The sequence below is a fragment of the Diabrotica undecimpunctata genome, chromosome 6 (genome assembly GCF_040954645.1).
Source record: "Diabrotica undecimpunctata isolate CICGRU chromosome 6, icDiaUnde3, whole genome shotgun sequence".
Classification (NCBI taxonomy): domain Eukaryota; kingdom Metazoa; phylum Arthropoda; class Insecta; order Coleoptera; family Chrysomelidae; genus Diabrotica; species Diabrotica undecimpunctata.
This window is the reverse complement of record NC_092808.1, coordinates 134,640,874-134,665,665: the sequence shown is the minus strand read 5'-3', so window position 1 is coordinate 134,665,665 and position 24,792 is coordinate 134,640,874. Positions and strand designations below refer to the sequence as shown.

General features: G+C 32.9%; 2 protein-coding genes across 3 annotated transcripts in view; one reads left to right on the top strand and one right to left on the bottom strand.

Moving 5' to 3' along the window:
• Window positions 1-24,792, bottom strand: part of sprt (PDZ domain-containing protein sprite) — a 306,461-nt gene that overhangs the window by 149,908 nt on the left and 131,761 nt on the right. The window lies entirely within an intron of this gene.
• Window positions 1,663-22,958, top strand: LOC140443932 (facilitated trehalose transporter Tret1-like). Its single transcript, XM_072535450.1, has 2 exons — window positions 1,663-2,249; window positions 21,527-22,958. The coding sequence occupies exons 1-2, from the start codon at window positions 2,126-2,128 to the stop codon at window positions 22,861-22,863; spliced, it is 1,461 nt and encodes a 486-aa protein (XP_072391551.1). The 5' UTR covers window positions 1,663-2,125; the 3' UTR covers window positions 22,864-22,958.

Below are 24,792 nucleotides of genomic sequence, written 5' to 3'. Positions count from 1 at the left end.
ACTGCGTAAACCAAATTGTGGGGAAGGAGGAAATGGAGGGTCTTGTACGCTTTACCTGGAACGAGACAGGGAGTCTTCTTGTTGATGAATGGAGTGTGGATGTGGACGAATGGAGAATGAATGAATGAAGGTAGTGCTTTTTAATGTACTTCGGGAACTATCGCCGGGAGTACGAAGAACGAATCCTGCACTAAGGTCAGTCAGGCGGCCTCCTGGACATGTCTTATGAAGATTTCAGACCCCCCTCTATAAAGACGAAAAAAAAAGGTGCAATAATGCAGATATACAAAACCACAATACGAGCAGCAGTCGTGTATGAAAGTGAAACATAACCGCTAACAGAAGTATATAAATTGCTCGTGTAGGAACGTAAAATTCTTCGAGTATTATATTGCCCTTGCAGAGATAGCGTGACAAACGAGTGGAGACGTAGACACAAAAGTCTCCCTTCGGAAAGTAAAATCTAGTGAGATATATTATTATAAAGGCCAATAGACTACGATAACCAGGACATGTGATACGCCACAAGGACAATCGCCTTATAAACAACGTATTTTGGGAAAGACCAAATAGGAGAAGATCTGTAGGACGGCCTAGAAAAAGATGAAAAGATTCAATCAGACAGGATCTGGAGAAAACGGGAGTGAGACAATAGGACCTAAAAACATGGAAGGCAATAGTAAATGCAGCAAAGATTCACAAAGAATTAAAACAAATAAATAAAAATGATCTAAATCGCCTTGAGACTTTCGAAATGTGATGCTATAGAAGAATTTTAAGAGTTTCTTTGGTGGAGAAGATTTGAAACTCCACAATACTAGAAAGTCTTAGCAAGACTACTGAGATTATAAAAATAATCAAGAAGAGAAGGCTGGAGTAATTTGGGTATTGCTACAAAATATTATGCAGGAGAAAATAGCAGGCAAACGCAGTCCCGGACGAAGAAAGACTTCATGGTTGAAGAACTTGCGAGATTGGTATGGTATTGACACAAGCATGCTATTTAGGGCGGCAGTGAATAAAATTAAGATAGCTGTGATGGTAACCAATGTTCTGAAAGGATATGTTACATGAAGAAGAAGAATGGAGAACATCTGGTTTAAGTTCAATAAGCAAAATATAAACAAGAAACGTAACTGCAGATTAAGGAAAATGGGTTACTACACTAAGAACCAAATATGTAGATCACATATTTCTGGCGCAATCAAATAAAGACTCCAGAAAATACAAGATTTAGATGAATAGCACAGGTAACATTCACGTTTCGTAGATACAGATGTGGCAGCTATTTAGTATATTGATTTGTTACAGCGCTTTCTCATAATCACTATTGTTCGAAGTGATCACTAAGTACGCAGTACACTAACGTTCACAATCGCAGTAAAATATTTCTAACACAAATTTATTCCTCTACTTTTTCGTACCCCCAGTATCATGTATCAAACCTGCTTAATGGTGGGAGGTCTGAGGCTTTTACTTTCACTTATACTTTTACTTTAAATGTTCCACGGCTTACTTAAATCGCTTTGCTTCTTACTTTCGTTTGCCAACGTATATAAGCATAAATGACCCAATAAAAGTGCCACCGATCTCCCCTAATATTGAAATACCACTTTTTTCTTCAAAACTTACCTAATATATTTACTAGCGGGTATTTAAATGAGTCATTTTAAAATTGACATGTGGTATCTATACAAGCAACTAAAAATAGAAAACTGTCCTTGTAAAGCAAATAAATAATCTCGTAACACAATTTTTCATCAGATTGTAGTGTGCTTTTGCAATAGTGATGTTTCCGGGTCAACGAATTCTCCTACACTGTCATATTTATAGATCACTACATAACAGCCTTAATGATAAAGGAGCAAACTTTCTATGTTATAAAAAAATCATAAATTAACTCGTACAAAACCTGTATATATATAAAAAACAAATGCGATAATGCTCTGTGTAAAACTTACACTTTCAGTAGATAATTCTTTGGGTTTTTTATCAAGTTTGATTGTACCAGACAAACACACAATGTCAACAGTTTATTTTGGATTTAACTAGTGTAATAGCTGGTTAAAAAAAATGTAGGCCCACTAAATTATTCAGTTGCGCTTCTACGTCAAATCTAGACGATATGAATCAAGAGGAAGAAATTAATAACATTAATAGTAAGAATGAGGCCGCCGTCGGGATGACTGTTCAGGATGAGGCTCCCAAAAAGCCTGATACTTTGTTTTTGTACTTTACAGTGTTATCAGGTGAGTAATTTTCAATTTATATTTTTATTAAACAGTATTTATTTATTCGTTAACAGTCGTATGTGTTTGGTTTTACGTCGGCCCGGTCGGGCCAGTCGGGCCGTCGGGGTGAAGTTTACGACATCAACCAACCGGTTTGTGTTATTACCTGAGTGAATATTAGGATTCATATGTGTACAATGGTGTTCTTTCTCGACTGTTTTTAAAAAGTTTTCACTGAATTGTTCGTTTAAAAAATAAGGTTATAGGTTATGTTATCCGTTTATGTGAAATACGACAAGGTTTTATTGATTTTTTCTTATAAAGAAAAGCTAAAATTAGATATTAACGTATAATACCTACTTTAGTCACGCAATGATTTTATCACAAAATCGAAAATATTTAAACTTTATGTACACTAACAACTTTAAAAAATCATGATGACTTTAATAAAATACAAATTATACCAGTAATTTTATAGCACTAATATTTTATTTCACTGTTACTCTAATTTCAATTATTTAGAACACACATAACCTCCGTAAAAATAATTATTATATATATATATATATATATATATATATATATATATATATATATATATATATATATATATATATACAAATTTTGTTGAAAATTTTAAAAACAATTTAGATTTGTCTAATAGAATCTTGTTCCTTTCACTTGTAGCTTATAGGTTAGGAAGGTGTTGTCAGGGACGGCATCGGCTTCATAGATAGCTCTCAAGGTTATAACTTCATTTTTTGAGATTCAATTAACTAGTTCATTGATTTAACAAGAAAGTTGTCATGGTTTTGATTTTTGGTCACATGTCTTTTCTATAATTTGTTCTGTGTACATTTGTATAAGCTTATTTTTTATATAAAATTCTTCTTTTTAAAGAGAGTGTAAAATGTTTGCACTTTGTTGACGACTTCTCACCATGCATCTGATTTTTTTATTATATTTTTTTTATTCAAAAACACAATTTAAATCGTTTTAGTTGAATACCTATGTATATACCTATCTAATAATTTTTGCTAAAAGTCGGCAATCATCATGAGAATAATTTTGTTTTGTCAGCTAAAAATCTGATTTCGAAGAAAAGTTAGTCTGTCTTTTTTGGTTTTATATAAAAATATAAACGATCTTTAAAACAATAGTTTTTACTTAACTGGAATTTTGTAATATTGCTTGCAAATTAGAAAAATGTAAGGGATTTATACTTAACTAGTATACGATTCTACATGATTTGTTTTATTTGTAAAGATGTTTCAATACAAATTTATGAAAGGAAATTTTTGACCTAATGCAATGTTATCATTGTGGGTCACACACTTGAACAAATAATAAAAGATCAACATAGAAATCATTTTGAAACGTAAACAATCGTTTTTCATAAATTTTGTCAATGTAGTAAAATGATAAGTGGAGGAATTACTTTCATTTTTATCTCTATTAACTTATTGTAAATTGGTTTAATGACTAGTAATTTTTATTTTTAACCACAGGTTTTTGTTGTTTTTGATAGGAGATATCCTTTTTTGCAAGGCTACTTTTTACCTTGAGTAAATTTCAAAATCTGTAAAAGACATGAGGATTCTGATGTTTTATTGCAGTTTCATGACTATCACTTTTAAACACAGACGCTTGCCTTTTTTCTAATCGAAAACTCAGCTCTAATATTTTCTATCAGTTCATATCTGTCAGTTGTATGATTTCTTCGCCGGTTTACAACTGGTTGTCATTTTATTTTGTTACTTTCAGTCCCATATTACCAATATCTTGACCACAGATAATGTAAGTTAAGGTAAATTGACATTAAGGTTGAAATCAAGACAGTGAAAATTAAATTTCTTTATTGATAATTGTTTCTTATACTTTGGCGTCTTTGATTGCTAGTAAATTTTTCAAAATTTGTGGAACTTACCACTTAATCGACTATTGCTTTAACTATACATTTTACAGTGACAGTTGTTCTTATCTTATTCAAACTACTTGGTAAAATTTTGATTTATTATCGTGGAAAGTCTGTTGATTTTAACTATTTAGACATTAGTCTATAGATTAGTTCGATTATTTGGGTGTGACATTCATAATCTCTTATAAGTTATATTTAGAAAGCATATACAAGGCACAAGTTCTTTTATGTTTAACGAATAATTAATCAAATTCAAGTAAAAATTTTGAATATTTTAGTGCCACCAATCTTTGTGTACAAGTTGTTTGCAGTTTTGTTTGTGAACGCGTTTTCGTTTTATAAAATTTTGTTTGTACTTTCGCCAATAATTATTATTTACAACATTGTTAAACATTCCTTAATAAATGTTAGAGCGTTAGTTTCGGCAACAGTTTTATTATTCATGACTAACAAATTAGGAATTTTTATTTAATAAATGTTATCCTCTTCCGTGCCTCTAGACTCTGATATAATATATACAATTTTAAAATATATTAGCAGTAATTTTGTTTGATTTGGTTAAATTAACACTGGTAGTGAAGGAATTTAATTGCCCGACTCTCCTTACTCGTATACTTGAAATAGCAACATGAAATACGTAATACTATATCGTACATTAATGCCGAACACGTAGGTACTTTTGCCAGTTGCGCATAAAATTCGCGTCTTAATATGCAGATGAAAGGAGGAAATATTCAAACCACAAAACACTACCATTTCCCTATACATTATGTAGTAGTTACAGGTAGTAAAAAATAGATAGTTCATGAAACTATAATTGCCGTGACACCAATTCAGCACCATCTACAAATTAAAACGGAACTAATTGAACGGCGCGAAAATCAAATTTAAAATTATATGTTCCATACCTAAAATTTGGTATGTGCTGAGATTATTAAGTAATATCTTAATAAATGGATATATTAATGACTGATAAATATTTATTATTGTAAATACTTGAAAATTTGATTTGAGTATAATAATTTTCTCTGATAAAATCTTGTGTATTACGACAATATTTTGAATAATTTTATATACATTATTAATATGTTTGTTTTTATTGCAACGTTCCTTTATTACTTCAACATGATATCAATATCTTTTTCGCTGTCTAGATTTTTAGCGGCACAGTTTGGATGTGTTTCTATGCCTAATATAATTAACTTTCTCCTTTTAAAAGGTTAGGTTAGTTCTCTTAGATGTTAATAGTGTCAAAAAGCTTAATGAGTTGTACATGTAGTGTTATTAGAAACTGTTTTATTTACCATACACTTAAAAATAAAAAAGTATTGGAGATCGATCTTATCTTATTTATTTTTTCAATACTATTTGCAATGTTGTACCCTCTGGACTTTTTATATTATCAAAATAAAAGGTGTTTAAAAACTGAAATGGGATATTTGTCTTGGTTTACTATATAAAACACAGTATTACATGAAAATGTCGATTTATTAGAGCCTTCGAAAAGCGTATCACAACTTTATAACGGCCGGTTGGAACTAAATCAAGTTACTCTTCTTCTTTTTCGAGTTACATCTCAAAAATAGGCCACCATTTTGGCAAATTCTTCTTTATTTTGAGCCTTTTCCATCAAATCTTTCGAGCTCACGCCCGTCTAATCTCATATGTTTTTAAGCTAGAAGCACTGTTTTCACCCTGGTCTACGTTTTCCCTCAATCTTACACTCTGATTACGAACTGTAGAAAAATGATGTAAAAGATTTCAATGAGCTCACGTTCTCTGCTCACTTGGTGGAGAACTTCCAAGTTGATGGTGTGACCTATCGCATAAGAGGCTTCGCATTTACAAAAAGTTTGCCTTGACCATTTCAATTCGAGATCGGATTTCTAAGTTTGAACTTAGATCTTCACTTATCCAGCATTTATCCGCACTGGTTGGTTCGGATTCCGGTGTACCACCAATATCTTCGTTGTTGCGGTGTTGATTTTTAGGCCCAATAGATCTACTTTAACTGATATCTTGTCAAGCAGGCTCTGTAGGCCTTCAGGAGTCTCTGCAATTAGAATTTATAAGTTATTTATTAATTTACCATTCACTTTTAAATCATCTTCTGAGCCTCCTATCTCACTCTGCCCTGATTAATTGGAACAGCGTTTGTTATTGTGTTTTCAAACTGTAGTGGCTAATTTATGTTCATATAGGTACTGAATGATTTTTAGAACTTGAGAGTCTAATACTTTTTTTGTAGAATATTTAATAGGGCACTGTGTTTGACACATGTTACTCTTAATTATATTATTACTACATTATCACTCTTATATTACATGTTTCTAAACATGTTTGCTAAAATGCGTAAACAGTATTTAACTAAATAGTTGTCTAACGTAAAGCGCAAAGCGTTTATTTTAAACCGAGAATTATACCGAAGATCAAACGATATTACAGGAAAGAAGAGTTTCCGGACACAAAAATTTAAATCCCATCAGCAAGCCTACCCGTTGGAATCACAGGTGCAAGATAGATTGTATCCCATTGCAGCTTTAGCGGTTATGTTAGATCTTATTCCACTATATAACAAAACAATGAAAACTTTTGTTTTCAAAACTTCCACAACATTTATTAGAATATCTTATAACTATAGCTGTTTCGGCAGAGTGCCTTTCTCAAGTGATCTATTTTTGGTATGTATTTACAATTTATAGTCTTTAACAGAATAGGTTGAGGAGGGGAGAACTGTCGGGTTAAACATTCAGAATTATGTTTGTAGTTTTTAATTTATTAATTTCCATAGATTTTATTAAAGATATCTTAAGGCCTTTATTTTGGATGTGAAGAATTTGAAATTCGTCATTAAAAGAATGATTATGATCTAGAAGGTGAAGTGCGTACGTAGAATCTGTTTTTCTATTATTGAAAGCCCTTTTATGTTCTGCTAGACGTTTGTTAAAAGTTCTACCAGTTTGACCGATGTAAGTTTTTGGGCAGTCGCCACATTTAAGTTTGTAAGTGTGTAAGTGCTCTTTCTTTGTGGAAATAAATTTTGTGGAAGTTTTGAAAAGGTTTTCAGTGTGTTATTGTTATATAAAATGAATTTGCATCAAGTAACGGTCGAATGCATCCGTTACTCCACTATAGATACATGTAAGGAGGATCGCCTAAATGAGTGTGTTAGCAATTAAAGTAATTCATGAAGGTACCCACAGAAATTATTATTAGGTATAAAACAATTTTTGAGAACTTACTAAATAATGGGTCAAATAAACAAGGGTGGGCGAATACAAAACGAGTTTGCTCAACTCACAAGAGCTGATGCAAGAGATTATGCTGATGAATAAAAATACACATGGAAAAAATAGTATTAGAGGTTAATGGTTCTAATACTAGGCTAGATATCAATAGCCCTCTTTACCCTCCTACAATATTTCAAGCAGAATTATTAGCAGTAGATTGTGCTTAAAAATGCTTGAAGAATGACCAAATTCGGCCAAAATTTGACCAAGCTACACTAACGACTCTAAAGTCTGGAACTTGTGAGTCTGTTTTATCTTGGAATTGCTAACAGCTCTTAAGCAACTGGTAATGCACAACAAGGTTCCAAAGTACAAAAATAGTTATTGTCTCTGGCAACCAAGCTGCACTAAAGATTCTAAGGTCTACAGCTTATGGTCTATAATAGCTTGGTATTAGAAACAGTCTCTTAAGCAACTGGCCAAGCACAATACATCTTGCCTTTGTTATAATTGGCACGGCTTATAGGCATTGCTGATGACGAGATTGCTTGTAATCTAATTACTGAAAGATCTAGTACTCCTTTGTAGGAGTAATTAAATATGTTCTCACTGGACACTGCTTACTCAGATATCATCTCTGTAAAATGGAAAATGGACAGAGCAACATGTCGATTCTGCAAAAAGAGAAGAAACTTGTGGATAACGATTGGCCATAAGCTTAGATATAACTAATATGAATATTGTATAAGGTTAAAAATTTAGCTTTGATTATAAAACCTACAGTACAGGAGGCTGTAAGAACACAAAAAGATTTACCCGTATTTTCCAAGAGTGAGTGTAAGTGGTGATTTTGTGTATATAACAGGATATTTCACGAAATGTGCTAATTGAAACTTGCAATATCTGTCCATATTGGCAACTGGTATTCTCAGTATAGAATTTAGTGTGGAGAATTGTTGTTTATGTATATTGAGAGTGATATTTACACTTGTAACTCAAATATTTGCTTCATCATTAGCGTTCCTGACTCTTATTATAAGAATTTATATCAAAAATAAGAATTTTTATACAACTTTTTATGCCAAACAGATGTTATTTCAGTAAACATTAGAAAACTACCAACACTAACGTTCTAAAACGATGCAGCACATGTGTTTTTTATTCGAATCTACTTAAAATTTATGGACTTTATTTAGTTGGTTCCTGGGAGATCACACGAGTGCATTTTTTAAATTTTATTCCTACCTTCTGAAAGGTTCAATGTTTATATTTTCAAATCCTAAAGCTCATTTGTCATGTGGTTTCAGCGTGACATCAGTCTGTAGGTGTTTCTCTTAAAGTACGGTAATTAGTATTATCAAAATAAATACCTTAACATTTCTATCGTACTTCCGTCCGGACCTGTAACATTACAGTTTGAAATTATTACGTGAAGTACTTCTGCCGGTAATATTTGAGCACCTGTTAGGGAGAAACAACGATTGTGTTGTCGGGAAAGCCTTTTTAACGTTCTTGCTTTACTATAATATGTTTATGCGTCTTTTTTTTATTACATGAATTTTGTTTTTGTTATGTTTATTCCGTTCTTTTATTTACTTTCTTTTTATATTATCGAGAATATTTTCTCATATCTTTGCGATGACAGTAAATCAATGAAAAATATGGTATATACGCTGATGATCTCTTATGAAAGACTACGACAGTTTTTCAATTTGTAACAGATTCACATAATACCACACACAATTTTCTTGATTTCTCTAGAAATAAATTCTTCTCTTGTTATTTAAACAAATTTCCCATTTTTTACACTAACGTTCTCAGTGGATTCTCCCTTTCTCTGTATATTCACTTATTTATCTTGTCTGTCTTACACGTGTGCCTTATTTCATTAGTCCTTGTTTCATTCTAAAATGTTTTTCCTTTAAGAAATTAAGATTTTATTTATTTTTGTTTAATTTTGTCACTAGTTCCCTCACTTCTATCTCAATATTGTTATCATTTGATAACTTGATTCTCCGGTATTTAAATGTCATTATTTGATCTTTCATTGTTTTCCATTTGGTGCTTTAATCTAACATTTGATTAAATATTAGTGGACTTATTAAGACTCCAATTCCAGTTGTTGTATTAATTGGTTCATTTGTTTCTATCTGCAACTTTTCTTCAGGTTTGTTTTTTATGTATCTATCAGTTTTATAATGTCCAATAGTAATTTTCTACAAATATACAAAACATTGGTAAACTGGTTTGATGTAATCTATTTATTACTCAGATATACGTTTAATCATAAATACCGCATCGTTACAGGATCTTCCGTCTCTGAATCCTTGTTTTTCGTTTAGAGATTCTTTTAGTTCGTTTTCTATTACTATTACATATTTGCCTTAATGATGTCTGATTTGTCTGATGTTATTTCTGGTGTATCAGGTGTTCCGTTATTTTTCTTTTTTTTTATACGCTTAAGGAGGTTTAAATAAATCTAGTGAAACAATTTAAGCTCTTAATTTTAGTAGAGTTAAAGCGTTTAATTTCTATTTTCTAAATCTTGATGATTTTTTTAATTGTTAACAACATTTTTATACGATTTGTCTTGAGCTATTAATATAACTTTTTATCTAACAGTCTACTAACTGGGTAATAATTGCAATCGTTAGATCAATATTTAACATTGAAAGAATAGTGATAAAAAATAGTAATATTGATTATTAAATATACAATCAAGAAACTGTTGATATTTATTTTAAATGATGTCATTTGTTTGGGATAGGCGATGCGATAGGTTTAAAATGAATCAATCCTTTCACCTGATAAGATTACTCTATGTTGTTTTCAAAGCTCTGATAAGTCACAAAAGTAACCAAATTAAAATTCTAATCTATTTTGCTACAATCTTTTGTCTAATATCTTGCAGTATTTAATATAAATTTGACACCCGACACCCCTTTTTATCTAATTCAACAATAAGAGTACCGCGCTTACCTCGGAACGAAATGCTGTCTTCTCAAATGAAATTCCCCGCAAATTATCGCGGAATTCCGAAGAAAACTTTATTAGAAACAAAAGCAAAATCTCATCTGTGACGCCTAGCGGATATAAAACCAATGTTAACACGGTTTATCTTTAAGTTTTTTTTTCATTATGTGCATTGAGCTTTACTGTTTTTTGTTTGTTTTTGTTTGCACAGACAAGTAGAAAAGTTTACAGGTTAGCAATTCAAGTGATTCGATTCCATTCTAATCCATTCCACGTTCTTCCGTTCCGTAATCGAATCTGAACATTAGTACCTTGTTTAACCTTGCGTTTCAACTACAACAATCGCGGAAATTGTCAAATGTCACTCCCATACGCAAACCGTAAAAAGATGGGAAGAAGGGAAAGGATGTAAACTTGCCAGGGTAACACTAAGTAAGCTTGAAGAGTCAACATCAAAGAAGTACTTAGGAACGACCAGGAAAAACCTACGTTTGGCAGTTGGTTTTTTAACTGGTCATTGTCAACTAAGCAAACACCTCCACGCACTGGGGCTAGCAGACACACCTCTATGTAGGAAGTGTGAACGAGAAGACGAAACTGTAGAGCATGTCCTATGTGAATGCCCAGAGTTATCGTTAATACGACAGTACGCGTTCGGCGAGTCCTGGCCCACACCTGCACACATAAGAGAGATGTCTCCTGGTGACTTGTCCACCGTCCTAGAAATGGCAGGATGGACAATGAGCTAAAGGGTGACAGCTCCCTGAGAGGATGCACGATGGGTCAATTGTGGCCTAAGTGCTGTGAAACTTAACTCGCCCTCTCTACGCTACAGATACAGATACAGAACCTTGCGTTTCTTCAAGGAGGGGTGCTCTCTTTTTTTGCAGGAGCTTTTGAGGGGGCGAGCAATTAGCATGAGCAGAAGGTACCATGAGGAGAAGTAGGAAAATAGTTAACAAGATGCATGCATCGATTATGTTTGTAAGGAGCAGGATACTATCCTCTGGGAGTTTTTAAGGCTTTATCTGTAAATACCATCAGGGCCAGAAGATATGTTTGTACCTAAGTTACACACCTTCCTGACCGTGTTCTCTAGCATAGGTGCCACCATCGGATGAGCATGGGGCTCCATGTGTATTGGAGGGTAGTAGAATAGGTCTCCCACTAGCTCGCTAAAGTTTGGGTTATTAGAGGAGACGAGTGCGGCATGAAGTGAGTTTTTCATAAAGCTCGACTTTTCTTCTGGATTATTGATGATGAATGATTATTAACTTTGAGATGAGATCGAGGCTAAGTTTTTTGTTTGGTTAGGATTTTAAATTTGTTCCAGAATTTTGAACCGTTTCGGTAGTCAAGGCTTCCGTAACTTGCCTCAACTGTTCTTGCTTCAGCTTGTTGATTTCCAGCCTTATTGGCGCCGAGAGACGGTTGTATTCTGTTTTGATGAAAGGATTTTGGAATCTTTTATATTGCTTTAAACAGACCACCCATTTTCGGAGCATGGAATGCAGATATAGAGAATGGAAGAAAATTCTGAATATCCGTATATTAGCGTGGAAATCGTCGGAAAATTTTATTTGTTTGTGAGTAATTTATTACTAAAAGTAGAATCCCATCAGTAACGCCTAGCCTAAACCAAAGGCGTAACGCAATTGGTTATTTTTTCAGCTTTTTTCGTTTCTGCCTTTCGCAACAAACAACTATGTTTCTGTTTTGTATAGAATAGTAGTGTTTTCTGCGAGATCATAGAAAAAATTGCTCAGCTGACAATCCAACCGATCCCTTCTGCGTTGTTCTGATCTGCAGAAGAGTATGATCTATATGTTAGGCAACATTTTCGTTTCCTTTCGTTCCGCTATAATTTGCACCTGAGTTTAATCAGAAGAGATGCAGAGTTATTAATCATCATCATAAGTGGCTCGACAATCCGTTGTGTATCTTGGCCTGCTCACAAAGAAGTCGCCACTCCTGTCGATTCCTGGCAACTTCCCTCCATCTTCTGACACTTAGAATCTGTAGGTCTTCTTCCACGTCATCAATCCATCTCCTTCGTGGTCGTCCTCTGCTTCTTGTGCCCTCTGGTTTTGAAAATGTTAATCTCTTCGTATATTCGTGATCTGACATTCTAGCAATGTGTCCAGCCCATCTAAGTCTCTGCACTTTAATGAATTTCACAATATCTGGATCGGTGTATAACTGATATAGTTTAAAGTTGTATCTTCGATGCCATAACCCATTTTCATTTACGACCCCAAAAATCTTTCTAAGAATTTTTCTCTCAAAAATACCAAGAAGTCTTTCATCATTTTGAAAGGTCCACGTTTCAGTCCTATATATCAAAACCGGTCTTGTATATATTGAGCTTTACTGCACTTTTTATATTTTTATTTTTTAAATGTTTCTGGAGACAGTGAACAGTTTTGTTTGCTATTGCTATGCGTCTTTTTATTTCGTTGCTTGTCTTGTTTGTTGCGTTTACTAGCGATCCAAGATATGTGAATTCTTTGACTTGCTCAAATGTATGGTTGCTAATTTGAATTCTCTGTTGGATATTTGGGAGGTTTTTAGAAACCAACATATATGTGGTTTTTTCCTCGTTTACCACAAGTTCTAATTCACTTGCCGCGTTTGCAAGCCTTGTAAAATACTGCATGTCTCTACTACTACTACTACTACTACATGTCTCTCATACTTCTGTCCACTATAACTATATCGTCAGCGAATGCGAGAATTTGCGTCGATCTATTAAAAATAGTTCTATTCATTCTAATATTTAATTGGCTGATTGCCTTTTCCAAGGCAATATTAAAGAGGAGACACGCCAACGCGTCCCCCTGTCTTAGACCATTATTAATGTCAAAGAAAGTAGAGATTTCTCCTTCAATTCTAACGCATGAGTTTACGTTTTGCATTGTTAGTTGGGTCAACTTAACTAACTTAGGAGGGATCCCAAAGTCTATCATTGCATTACATAATGCAGTTCTTTTCACACTGCCATAGGCTGCTTTGAAGTCGACGAAGAGATGGTGTATATCTATGTTATATTCTAGTGACTTTTCTAGAATCTGCTTATGTACTTGAATTTGATGTTTAGTTGACTTTCCAGCAGTAATTCCGTATTGATATTGACCAACAATATCCTTTGTAAAATGAAGTCGGAGTGCGGAGTACGGAGTTATTACGTAGCTCTAAAGTTTACCAGTTTCTTCTACATCTGCCACGTTTAAAAAATTTTATCCGTTTAAAATAAATAACAAAGATACAGTAAATAAAAACATAATTTTATGTAGGTACTATAGTTGCTACAACTTCAAAATAAACGATGCACAAAATAAGATACGCTAAATTAAAATCGGATTTTAATAAACAAAAAAGTTATTGTAAAAGTAACAACAAAATCGCTGTTTTTGAATATTGTTAATAACTTTTTTATTGTTTTTTAAAATTTGTTTAAATATACCTGATTTTGAGGGTCTTATACTGTTTGAATTGTGCGCAAAAGATGGGGGCCAGATCGGTTGAATAGTTTTTGCGAAATATAATTTGTTTATAAGATTTTTTGAAAAATGAGCTAATTTCTAGGTCACTCCAGATAGTTTGACTGAATGTACCAATTTTAATAATTAATACTATGTATATTAATAACCTATAGAAAAAAGTTTAAAAAAATCACATTTATGTACACAAAAGGATTTAATAATAAATAGCACTTTTTAAGGTTATAAACATTTACAATAACTCCGCAGAATTTAGGTCAAATTAAATTGCAAAAAATATTCGGGAAGCTGGTTAAAAAACACAACTAAAAGCCAAGATAGCTTCTTTTTTTCAAGAGATCACTGTTGATAAAAGTCAAAGATTTTAATAAAACTTTTAGCAGACAAAATTATTAAAAATCTGATCTCTGAAAGTTGTCTGTTGACGTCAAAATTCTTATTTTTTACCATTTTGATTGGTCTAAATAATAATATATGAAATATGAACAGACAGACTAGAAATACTTGACTATCAATAAATACCACATTTACTAGACACAAGATTGTAAAAAATCGTAGAATAAACCAGTCTTCAGGTGCCTTGTAAAGTTGCTCAAGGCTTTTAAATGAATAATATTATGCAATATAGTAATGCAGGGTAAAATAAGTACAACCATTACTATGAAATAAATATTTAGTTGTAGTCTATAGGTTATGCTACAATAAATTTCTCATAAATTTATTAATCACAAAAAATTACAAGTAGTTGATGAGTTAAAGAGTTACGGAGAAAACTTTATGCATTTAATATGTATAAAAAATAGAAGTAACGGGTCAGTATAAAAACATACCGGATTTCGAAGTGGATTGGGAACACGAGAGGCTCTTTTTGCTTTAAATGTGTTAACGCAACGATGCAGAGACATGAATGTAGACGTATATGCATGTTTTATTGACTATGGAAAAGCATTTGACTGCGTTAACCATCCAAAGGTGATCGAAATTCTGAGAACAACTGGAATTGACGAACAAGACTTGCGAATTATCTCAGAACTATACTGGCACCAAACGGCAACAATTGAAATAGAGCACACAAAATCCGAAGATATACAAATCCGACAAGGAGTGAGACAGGGTTGCGTCTTATCACCGCTACTGTTTAATTTGTATTCGGAGTCTATAGTCAGAGAAGCATTAGACGAGGTCCAAGGCGGAATTAAGATTAACGGTGTCAGCCCAGACAACATCAGATATGCTGATGATACCGTCTTAATAGCAAGCAACGCACAAGAACTACAAAATATAATAAATGCGGTAGTTCACCACAGCGAAATGTTCGGTTTACATCTAAACGTTTCCAAAACTAAAACTTTAGTATTTTCAAAGACACCAATAAACGTACATGTGTATGCCAAGGGTCAAATAATAGAAGAGGTAAATTCCATAAAATATTTGGGAGCAAATATCAATAGTCCGTATAATCCAAAAATAGAAATCCTATCAAGAAAAGAACAAGCAAAGAAAGCATTCATGAGCATGAAAACATTTTTTACAAGATCAGACCTTAGTCTGCAGCTTAGAATCCGAATGATCAGATATTACGTTTTTTCTGTCTTACTGTATGGCTGTGAAAGTTGGACAATGGACTCTGAAATAGAAAAAAGAATAGATGCCTTTGAGATGTATATATACAGACGAATGTTGAGAATTCCATGGGTACAAAGAGTTACTAATGTTGAGGTACTTCGTCGCATGTGTAAACAAAAAGAATTACTAAGAATAATCAAAGAGAGGAAAATGCATGACTTGGGTCATGTGTTGAGAGGCGAAAGATACGAATTACTTCAAGTTATACTGGAAGGAAAAGTACAGGGCAAAGGATCAGTAGGAAGACGCCAGAACTCGTGGCTGAAAGACCTGAGGAGATGGTTCGACCGCTCATCCGCAGAAATCTTTCGCGCAGCAGTTTCTAAAACTACAATTGCCATTTGGATCGCCAACCTTCGAAAGGAGACGGCGCCATGAGATGATAAAAACATAAAAATAATATCGTTGATAGAGACGGCCAACTGATTATCAATAATTTGTATAAAGTAGACAAATGGAAAGAGTTTCTGGAAACTGTTTAATGATGAGAGGCCCGATCTTGAAATTAAGGAAGTAGTGGCAGGATCTGACATTCCTATGGATGAAATTGAACCAACAATAAGATTAGCAAACACCAGAAAAGCGACGGAACCGGATGAAATACCGAGTGAAATAATAAAGCTCTTCGAAAGTTCCGCTAAAAGATATCTTCTTCATCTTTTTAATGAAATTTCTGAAACTGGCTATATACCAACTGATTCGCTGTTGTCGACTTTTGTGACAATACAATAAAAATGTAGTAACTACCGAACTATTAACTTGATAAGCCATGTTTTAAAAATATTTCTTCGACACATAGTTTGAGTTACGATACAATAACCTGGGAATCAGAGAAGCACTATTTATTATTCAGGTTATAGTGTAAACGGACTAAGACAGGGTTCAATTTTGTCCCCATGAATATTTAACATATGTTCAGAGTTCGTTTTCAATAAAGCATTAGATAGTGTTTAATGTGGTATCAAAATTATTGATCTAAATATTGATATAATTTTAAAAACCTCAACATCTGATTAATAGGATTACTACAACGTGTGATGAATATGGATATGGACTAAAGCTAAACACCAAAAAGACAAAGGTGATGGTTGTCAGCAAACTGCCAATACAATCAGAAGTGGTAACAGCTTATGGAGAACAACTGAAGAGAATTATCACTTATCTTCTTCTTCTTCAAGTGCCCTGTCCGTTGCGAACGTTGGCTATCAACATGGCAATTCTGATCTTCTTTGCGGCGCTTGTGAATAGTTCGACCGATGTGAGCCCAAACCACTTCCGCAGATTTTGGAGCCACGAGTGTATCACTTATCTTGGTTGTAATCTAAATAAGAACTGGGAATGAGCTAAGAAATTATAATACGTATAAAGAAGGTCATAGCTGCATTCTTTAAGATGAAACAAATCTTATGTGCAAATAATATCACTTTGAGACTAAAAATTAGATTAGTAAGATGTTATTTGTTCTTTATTCTTTTATATGGTGTCAAAGGTTGGACTTTAACGGATACACTTCTTAGAAAACTCGTAACGAGGTTGTTTTGCAGCCGATGAGAAAGTTAGGAAAGTGATTAGAACAATTAAAAATCGCAAATTGGAATATTTTGGCAATTTTATGTATCACCCAGAGAGATAATATACTTTATTTAATAATAGAAGGCAAGATATACAGAAGAAAAGAACCTGGTCGAAGAAGAACGTCATGGCTTAGAAACCTAAGGGAATATGCTTGTAGAAATCCAGACTATTTTTTATGAATAGGTGTTATTTTTTTTTTTTAATTTTCAGTTAATTATCGTATGATATTTAATATTTAATAATAAAGAAGCAATAAATAGGTGTTAGATTTTAGAATTTAAGCAGAATTTGGCCATCTCAAACGAAAAGCCTAAATTTTATCCAAGAATCAAGCAGCACAATACTTTTTGCATATTCTATTTTGACTAATATTTGTACTACACAATGGTCTAAAACTAAATTAATGGCTGGGGATAAGAAAAGAAATATATAATGCAAATTTATTTTGTTAATTAGAAATATAAAAAGCCTTTGTCCTTCACGGTCTGCTAAACAGCGCGAATAACGTAAATAAAAGTTATAAATTGTATAGTTTTAACAGGCACCCGCATACTGGTGCTGGACTTTACATATTTTAATTAAATACCACTAAAAGAGTTCACAAATTCGCTTATTTAAGAATTGTTATCAACTTGCCCACATGCAAAAATAAAACAGAATTCCAACTTTACATACGCTAGAAAAAATCCATACTGAGTACTACAAAGTATAATTCAAGCCAAGAAAAACGAAATGTTAAAAATTAATTCACATGACAGAAGATTGATGAAACCAATCGTGGAAACGTTTTGCTGATCCATATTCTAAATTATCTTGTTCAATGAAAGCAAAACTTTGAGGAAATATTCGCTTAGGTACTAGATGAAAAGGATTAAGGTATTTTAGTAAAAGGAATATGACTAAAAATGCTTTCATACGGATGCAGAAATTATTCAAGAGTAGAGACTTTAACCTCAATAATTACAAAATCCTAATTACTAATTAAAAACGATTACTTCAATGCTAGACATTGCCCATACTTCACTACGGAACATAAGCATGGACACTGATAGAGATATCAGTTAAGAAGCATTTGACATTTAAAATGTTGCTGTATTTTGTATTTTGTAGAGACGTATTTTGAAAATATCTTCGATAGACTATATTTTGAATGGGAAAGTACATAGCAGAATGTATACACAACCTGAAATATTAAATACTATAAAGCTACGGTGATTGTAGTACTTGGGACATTTTATGTGAAATAACGAACTTGGATAACGTGGATTGTTACAGCTGACTGCAAGAAGAAATGTTGAGAAAAGAGCTGTCTCCTGACTTTACGCATATGACTGTGACAACTACTGTTGGACTGTTTTGAACAGCGGTGGACAAGGTACGAGAGGCCATGATGAATGCCAATATCTGAAACAGTTAGGCACTGAAAGAAGGAGAAGAATAGGTGAAATAGCGTTTACATTACTATTTTTTCTCATACTCGATTTTTATGTTTCTGGCTACTTAAGTCTAGTTTTGTCTCAAATGCAGATAAGCATGGAGTATAGAGTGGTCTTAAAACTTTTTTTTCTATAAATCAAGTCAAGGGTAAAGGATTATCTTGAAACATTTTTCATAAATCAAGTCAAGTGTGATAAAACTCCATATGGCATTCTTTTTAGCCGAAAACGTTCAGTTTTTGAGTTAGACGATTAAATATAAATAAATTTGTATTTAGAAATTACGTTTTCTGATCAATTTCATGACGCTGATCACGAATCTGCCGGAATTATTGTGATCCTCTTCTAGTTACCTATATATCAACAATAAAAATTAATCAGTTCCAAAAAGGATGAGACTCGAAGTTATAGCAAATGAACAGTATTCTGTGACTAGGTCAGGTTTGGTAAGATTTAGTTCGGTTTTATAAGATTTGGTAAAGATATGTTAGGTTAGGTAAAAAGACCAAATACATGATAATAACAAAGAAAACAAATATACCAACAAACATACATTTGGGAAATGTACCGATAGAAAGGATTGATAAATACAAATACCTAGGAACCTGGATTTCAGACAATAATGATCAAACAACCGAAATAAGAGCCAGGATAGAAATAGCAAAAAATGCGTTTGTAAAAGTGAAAAGAATTCTCTGCAACAAAGGCCTTAGATTAGAACTGAGAGTAAGAGCATTGAGATGCTACGTGTTTTCGATACTGCAATATGGACTTGAAAGCTGGACATTAAAGCAAGAACACATAAATAAGTTACAGTCCTTTGAAATGTGGTGTTACAGGAGGATGCTTAGAATAGCATGGACACTGAAGAAAACTAACACGGAAGTATTGCGAGAAATGGGCAAAGAATGCGAAATAATAAACACAATAAAAATAAGAAAGTTACAATATCTGGGACACGTAATGAGGGGACAGAGATATGAACGACTAAGACTGATAATACAGGGAAAGATAAGAGGAGGAAGGAGTATAGGAAGAAGGAGAGTGTCATGGTTGAATGCAGTTTTATAGAACTCTTCAGAGCAGCAGTAGATAGAGTTAAGATAGTGATGATGATATCCAACCTTCGATCGGGAGACTGCACTTAAAGAAGAAGAAAGATAGGTTAGGTTGAATTACATTTGGTTAATAGACATGATACCTAGACTGAGCGCTGCAATATAGATTTGTTCCCCCAGTGCGACAGAAAAAAAAGAGTCCCTACATCTCCTTCTAATGGGCGGTGTTTATGACCACGTGACCTTCCCACTACCAATCACAAGTGAGGTAGCAACTTAAATATAACTTACATGTTTGACGTAACAAGTCGGGTGATAGCTACGCGGCATTTTTTCTGTTTTTAAACCTGGATAATTGGGGTTCGAATATCTTCTTCTTTTTTTTTATAAATTTAATACTAATCAATATTAGGTTTATAAGATAAATAAATACATAAATTTGCATTAGAGAGCTGTAAATTTGAAAAAACAAAAATTATGAAAGAATAAGAATGAATTTTTTCTATTTTGTAACAATTTTCCGATTTTTTCATTTTATGTAGGTATTAAAAGAAATAAAAGTAAAATTCTGCTGCGAATATCCTTGTTCTCATATAAAAAGGTTTTAATTATTAATGTATAATTATAATAAATCATTTTTATAGATGTATACCCACATTTATTATTTGCAAGAATTACTTATAGATTTAATAATATTTAATAAACGTAATATTGATTATTATTAAATTTATATAAAAAATAAAAATCAGTGGAAGATTCGAACCCCGATTATTCAGGTCCAAAAGCAGAAACATTACCGCGTAGCTACCACTCGACTTGTTACATTAAACATGTAAGTTATAATGAAATCGCTATCTCACTTTGTTTGATTGTGGGAAGGTCACGTGGTCAATAAACCCTGCCCATTAGATAGAGATGGAAGGACTGCGTTGCATCTTCTCTCTCTGTCACAGTGGATGAATGGGTCTATATTGCGCTCACTCTAGGTATTTGTTTGTGGATTTGGGTTATAGATAGGATATTATGTCTATGGATTTGGGTAGGTTAGGTAAGAAAAAAAAATCGGTTTCGATTTTTATGTCCTCTCCAGACCGAACAGACCGAACAATGTGAAAGTTTTAAAGGTTTAAAGTTGAAAGCTTTTTTATTCTCGATACGTTGTTACCTAACAGATCATAAATATTCTTGCAGATTAGTAATAATAGTCTGGCCATCAAGTTAACCAGACCTCATGAAAAACATGCTAAATACATTTGCTCTCCAGTGTCTAATACGTAAACTTTCTTCTTAACATGTCTTTGTTGTTCGGGATCGAAGTAAAGTGCCTTAACACAATTATTTATTACATGTTTTAAAACTAACGTAGATAATTAACTTAATGTAGATAAGTTTTGATTGGCATAAAAAAACTATAGTCAGAAATTCCGGACAATTGGCTGAAATCAACCCTTTTATTGTTATTGTTAAATAAATGCTAATCAGTGTCGAGATCATAGTATTAACTCCGTGAAACCTGTACTAATAGTATTTCTGAGGGTAATTCAGGGCAGAATTCATAAAAATAACCTGCAGGTTGGGTTTAGAGACAGATTTGTAACGAGGGAGGTAATATTAAGTCTTGAGAGTTCTATGACAATGCTGATGACATTAAGATTGTACTTATCTTCTTCTTAGTTGAGGCAAGAAACCATCTGTTTGATATACTTGTGAATCTTTGAACCAAAAGATTCTATATTTCATGACTCAAAGTCAACGACCTTGTTCATTTCAAAATATTCGTTTATAAACAATTTTAAATAATTTTAAAGTGTTTCCAATTTCTAATTTAAAAATAGTGTTAATTGTCAAGCGTGTTTATGCTATGGGGTTAACGATTTGTCCTCACTGCCAACAAATTATTTTTAAACACGTTCCAAAAATATCTTCTTTTAAGAAAAATAATATTTTCATTTATTAATTAATTTTCGTTTTATTTTTAGGTACCATACCGTTATTTGTTGGCGGTACGTCAATGGTATGGATGTCTCCAGTGCTGCCAACTCTTTTATCAAATGACACCGATCTCAATCCTTTAAATAAACCTATAACGACTGTCGAAATATCCCTGCTGGCAGCGTTGCCTTGCTTAATAGGCCTCATAGGATGTTTGATTATTCCAAAATTTGCCGATTTCATCGGAAGAAAATATTTTTTGTTGCTCATGGGCGCGGGAATGTTTATAACTTATCTAGGAAAAGGATTTGCCCACCACGTTGTTCTTTTATTAATATACAGGTGTATCTTTACTGTTTTTCTAAATGGAGTAGCCGTAATATTACAGGTGTATATAGCAGAGGTTTGTGAAGATCACAACAGAGGTAAATTTATGTACCTGAAAAGTATCTTTTACCCTCTCGGAAATTTATATGCTTATGCAATAGGCCCGCACTTCAATTTTAGAGATTTTAACTTGTGGTGCGGGCTGCCGATTGTGCCATTTTTAATATTTTTTTGCCTAGCTCCAGAAACACCTGTATATTATTTATCTAAAAATAAAGGAGAAGACTGCAGAAAATCGTTAATGAGGCTACGAGGCAATAAAACTTACAAAGAAATCGAAAAAGATTATATTAAAATTGACGAAACATTAAAAATGACAAAAAGCATCACATCTGCAACTCTGCTCTCTCTATTTAAAACTAAAGAATCACTGGTTGCAGTTAAATTGACAGTTTTTCTCTCAGCTTTGGGATATGTTTCTGGTGCTACAAGTATCTCAACATTCTTGGGACCTTTATTAACTCAAGCCGGTACCAGCTATTCTGAAGGTACTATGACAGTTGTGGTTGGAATTACACAAGTATCGTCTTTATTTTTAACTTCCTTCGTTGTAGAAAGAACGGGAAGAAGGGGACTTTTACTAATTTCTAATTTGGGTTGTTGTTTATGCATATTAATATTTGGTTTATTTTACTACTTAAAAAGTCAAAACTTCGGTATTGTTACCCAAGTACAGTGGTTACCAGTTGCTTGCATTATTGTATATTTTTTGATCTATGCCATTGGTTTAGGTCCTCTGCCCATTACTATCATCACAGAACTATTTCCCTCTGACTTGGCATCTGCGGCACTCTCTTTTGCCATAACCGTCATGAGTGTTGTAATATTCATAATAACTTTCCTTTATCCCATTATTGTGGAAAATGCTGGCGTGCACTGGTGCATGTGGATCTACGGCATTAGTGGGATTTTGGGTGGATGGATAGCTTATAAAATTATACCAGAAACGAAAGGGAAAAGTATTATTGATATTCAGGAAATGTTAAAACAGTATTAATTAATAAAACTAAAAAATGTTATGTAAGTTTTACTATAGATTAATTTTTAAGTATTTTTATATGCCATACCTAATAAATGTACATAAAGTTAAAAGCGTTTTAATAAATCCTATATCTACCATAATTTAAAACATAAAAATTAAAATAATAGTCTCCTTTTTCTTCTTGTTTAAGATTTCTCTATCAGTTAATCACGTTTATCCGCTATAATATTTTTGGGTGTTGGGCTGATAACTATCCCTCCATCTCTTCAGTGTCGTTCAATTCCTCTAGCGCCATTCTCGGTAGTCTTCCTCCATTCTTTTCCCATGTCCCAAGCATTATTTTTGAGTTTCCCATCTGATTACATATTATATAATTTCATTTACTATACTTCTCAATAGTTTGCACTGTTGTAAGTATCGTCTTGCATTCAGCGTCTCTTGTGGAGGTTGCTGATCAACATGGGTATTTGAACTTTTGAAACTGTTGCGCAGAATAATTCGATCCATGTCATTCCGAAACATTAACAAAGGTTTTGCAGCCAAGAAATTCTTCTATTTCCCACGTTTCTTTGTCCACCTATATTTCCTTGATTTATAATATAGAAACTCGTATGATATGCCTCTAGAGAGGTAACTAAGCAATTTAAGTCTTCTCTTTTGTATAGTTAATATAATTTCAGGTTAAATGTTCAGTCTTTCCAACACTGCCTGATTTGTTTAGATAGGCTCTATCGATTTAAGGAGTTCCTTATTTAGTGTCCAGCTTTACACACTGTAAAGGATTTCGGGAAATACATAACATCTTACCATTCTGATTCTTAGAGTCAGAAAGATACAGTGCTGTTAACGGTTTTTTCAGTTCATGCTTGAACATGCTTGTTCAATGCGTGAACGAATTTCTTCTAAAGAAACTTTGGTTAGTCTTGTTGACAATAGATCCAAGAAAGAGTAACCCCCGGTAAGATAGGCAAAATGCCCTCTTTTAGGACTGAGTCTTTTAGAACATTCAAAAATTGGGTGAAACACCCATAAAGCTCCGAAGAAACTATGTTTTTCAAGGTTTTTACAGGGTCTTTTTTTAATTGATACCACCCGAATCATTTAAAAAATTTTTTTAAAGTTTTTCTTTCAAAAAGAGATTTACCTTTTTTTGAGATGGGCAGTACTATTTTTTGTTTTGTATATTTAATCATATGTATATATATCATGTATATTAAATGTATTAATAATTTTTTTCCAAATTTTTCGAAAAATATGCGACCTTCAAAAAAACAAAAAACTGTTTTTTAAGATATTTTGGGGATTTTCTCCATTGTATAGCCCTCAAAATAGGTCAAGGTTTTTTTATGTTATGTATAATTTGAAGCAACTGAGTGCTTTAGGATATTCAAAAACTTAGCGAAAAACCTTTAAAACTCAAAAAAAAAACAATGTTTTTTCAACCTTTTTAAGGGTTTTTGCGGAATTAATTCTATTATTTGAGATCAATAGAACCTGATTCAATACATCTCAAGTAATATTTAAAAAATATATGAAAAAGAATAGTTTCAGATCTCAAAAAAGCAAATACAACCATTGTGTATGCGAATAAACCTGGTTATTCAAGCGTTATTCGGGAGTTTTTACTGGATTTGTCCAACTTTTTTATCTTTCTACATCATAAAGTAGCATGTTTTTAAAATTTTTATAAAACAATACGTAACCGTGTATTTTACATATTCACAGAAGCTAAAAATTTCTTAAAACCTGCGTAAAAAACCGGCTTTTAAGTGTTTTGTGGATTTTACAGGATTAAACTCAGTAAAACCCCCCGAATAACCCTTGTAAACATGGGCGCCCATATATCAAAATCCAGGGGGGGGGGGCAAGTCAACTCAAATTTTTATTTTGATCCATACAACTTAATAAAAACTAAAATAGCCGATTGCAAAAATGCAAAAATAT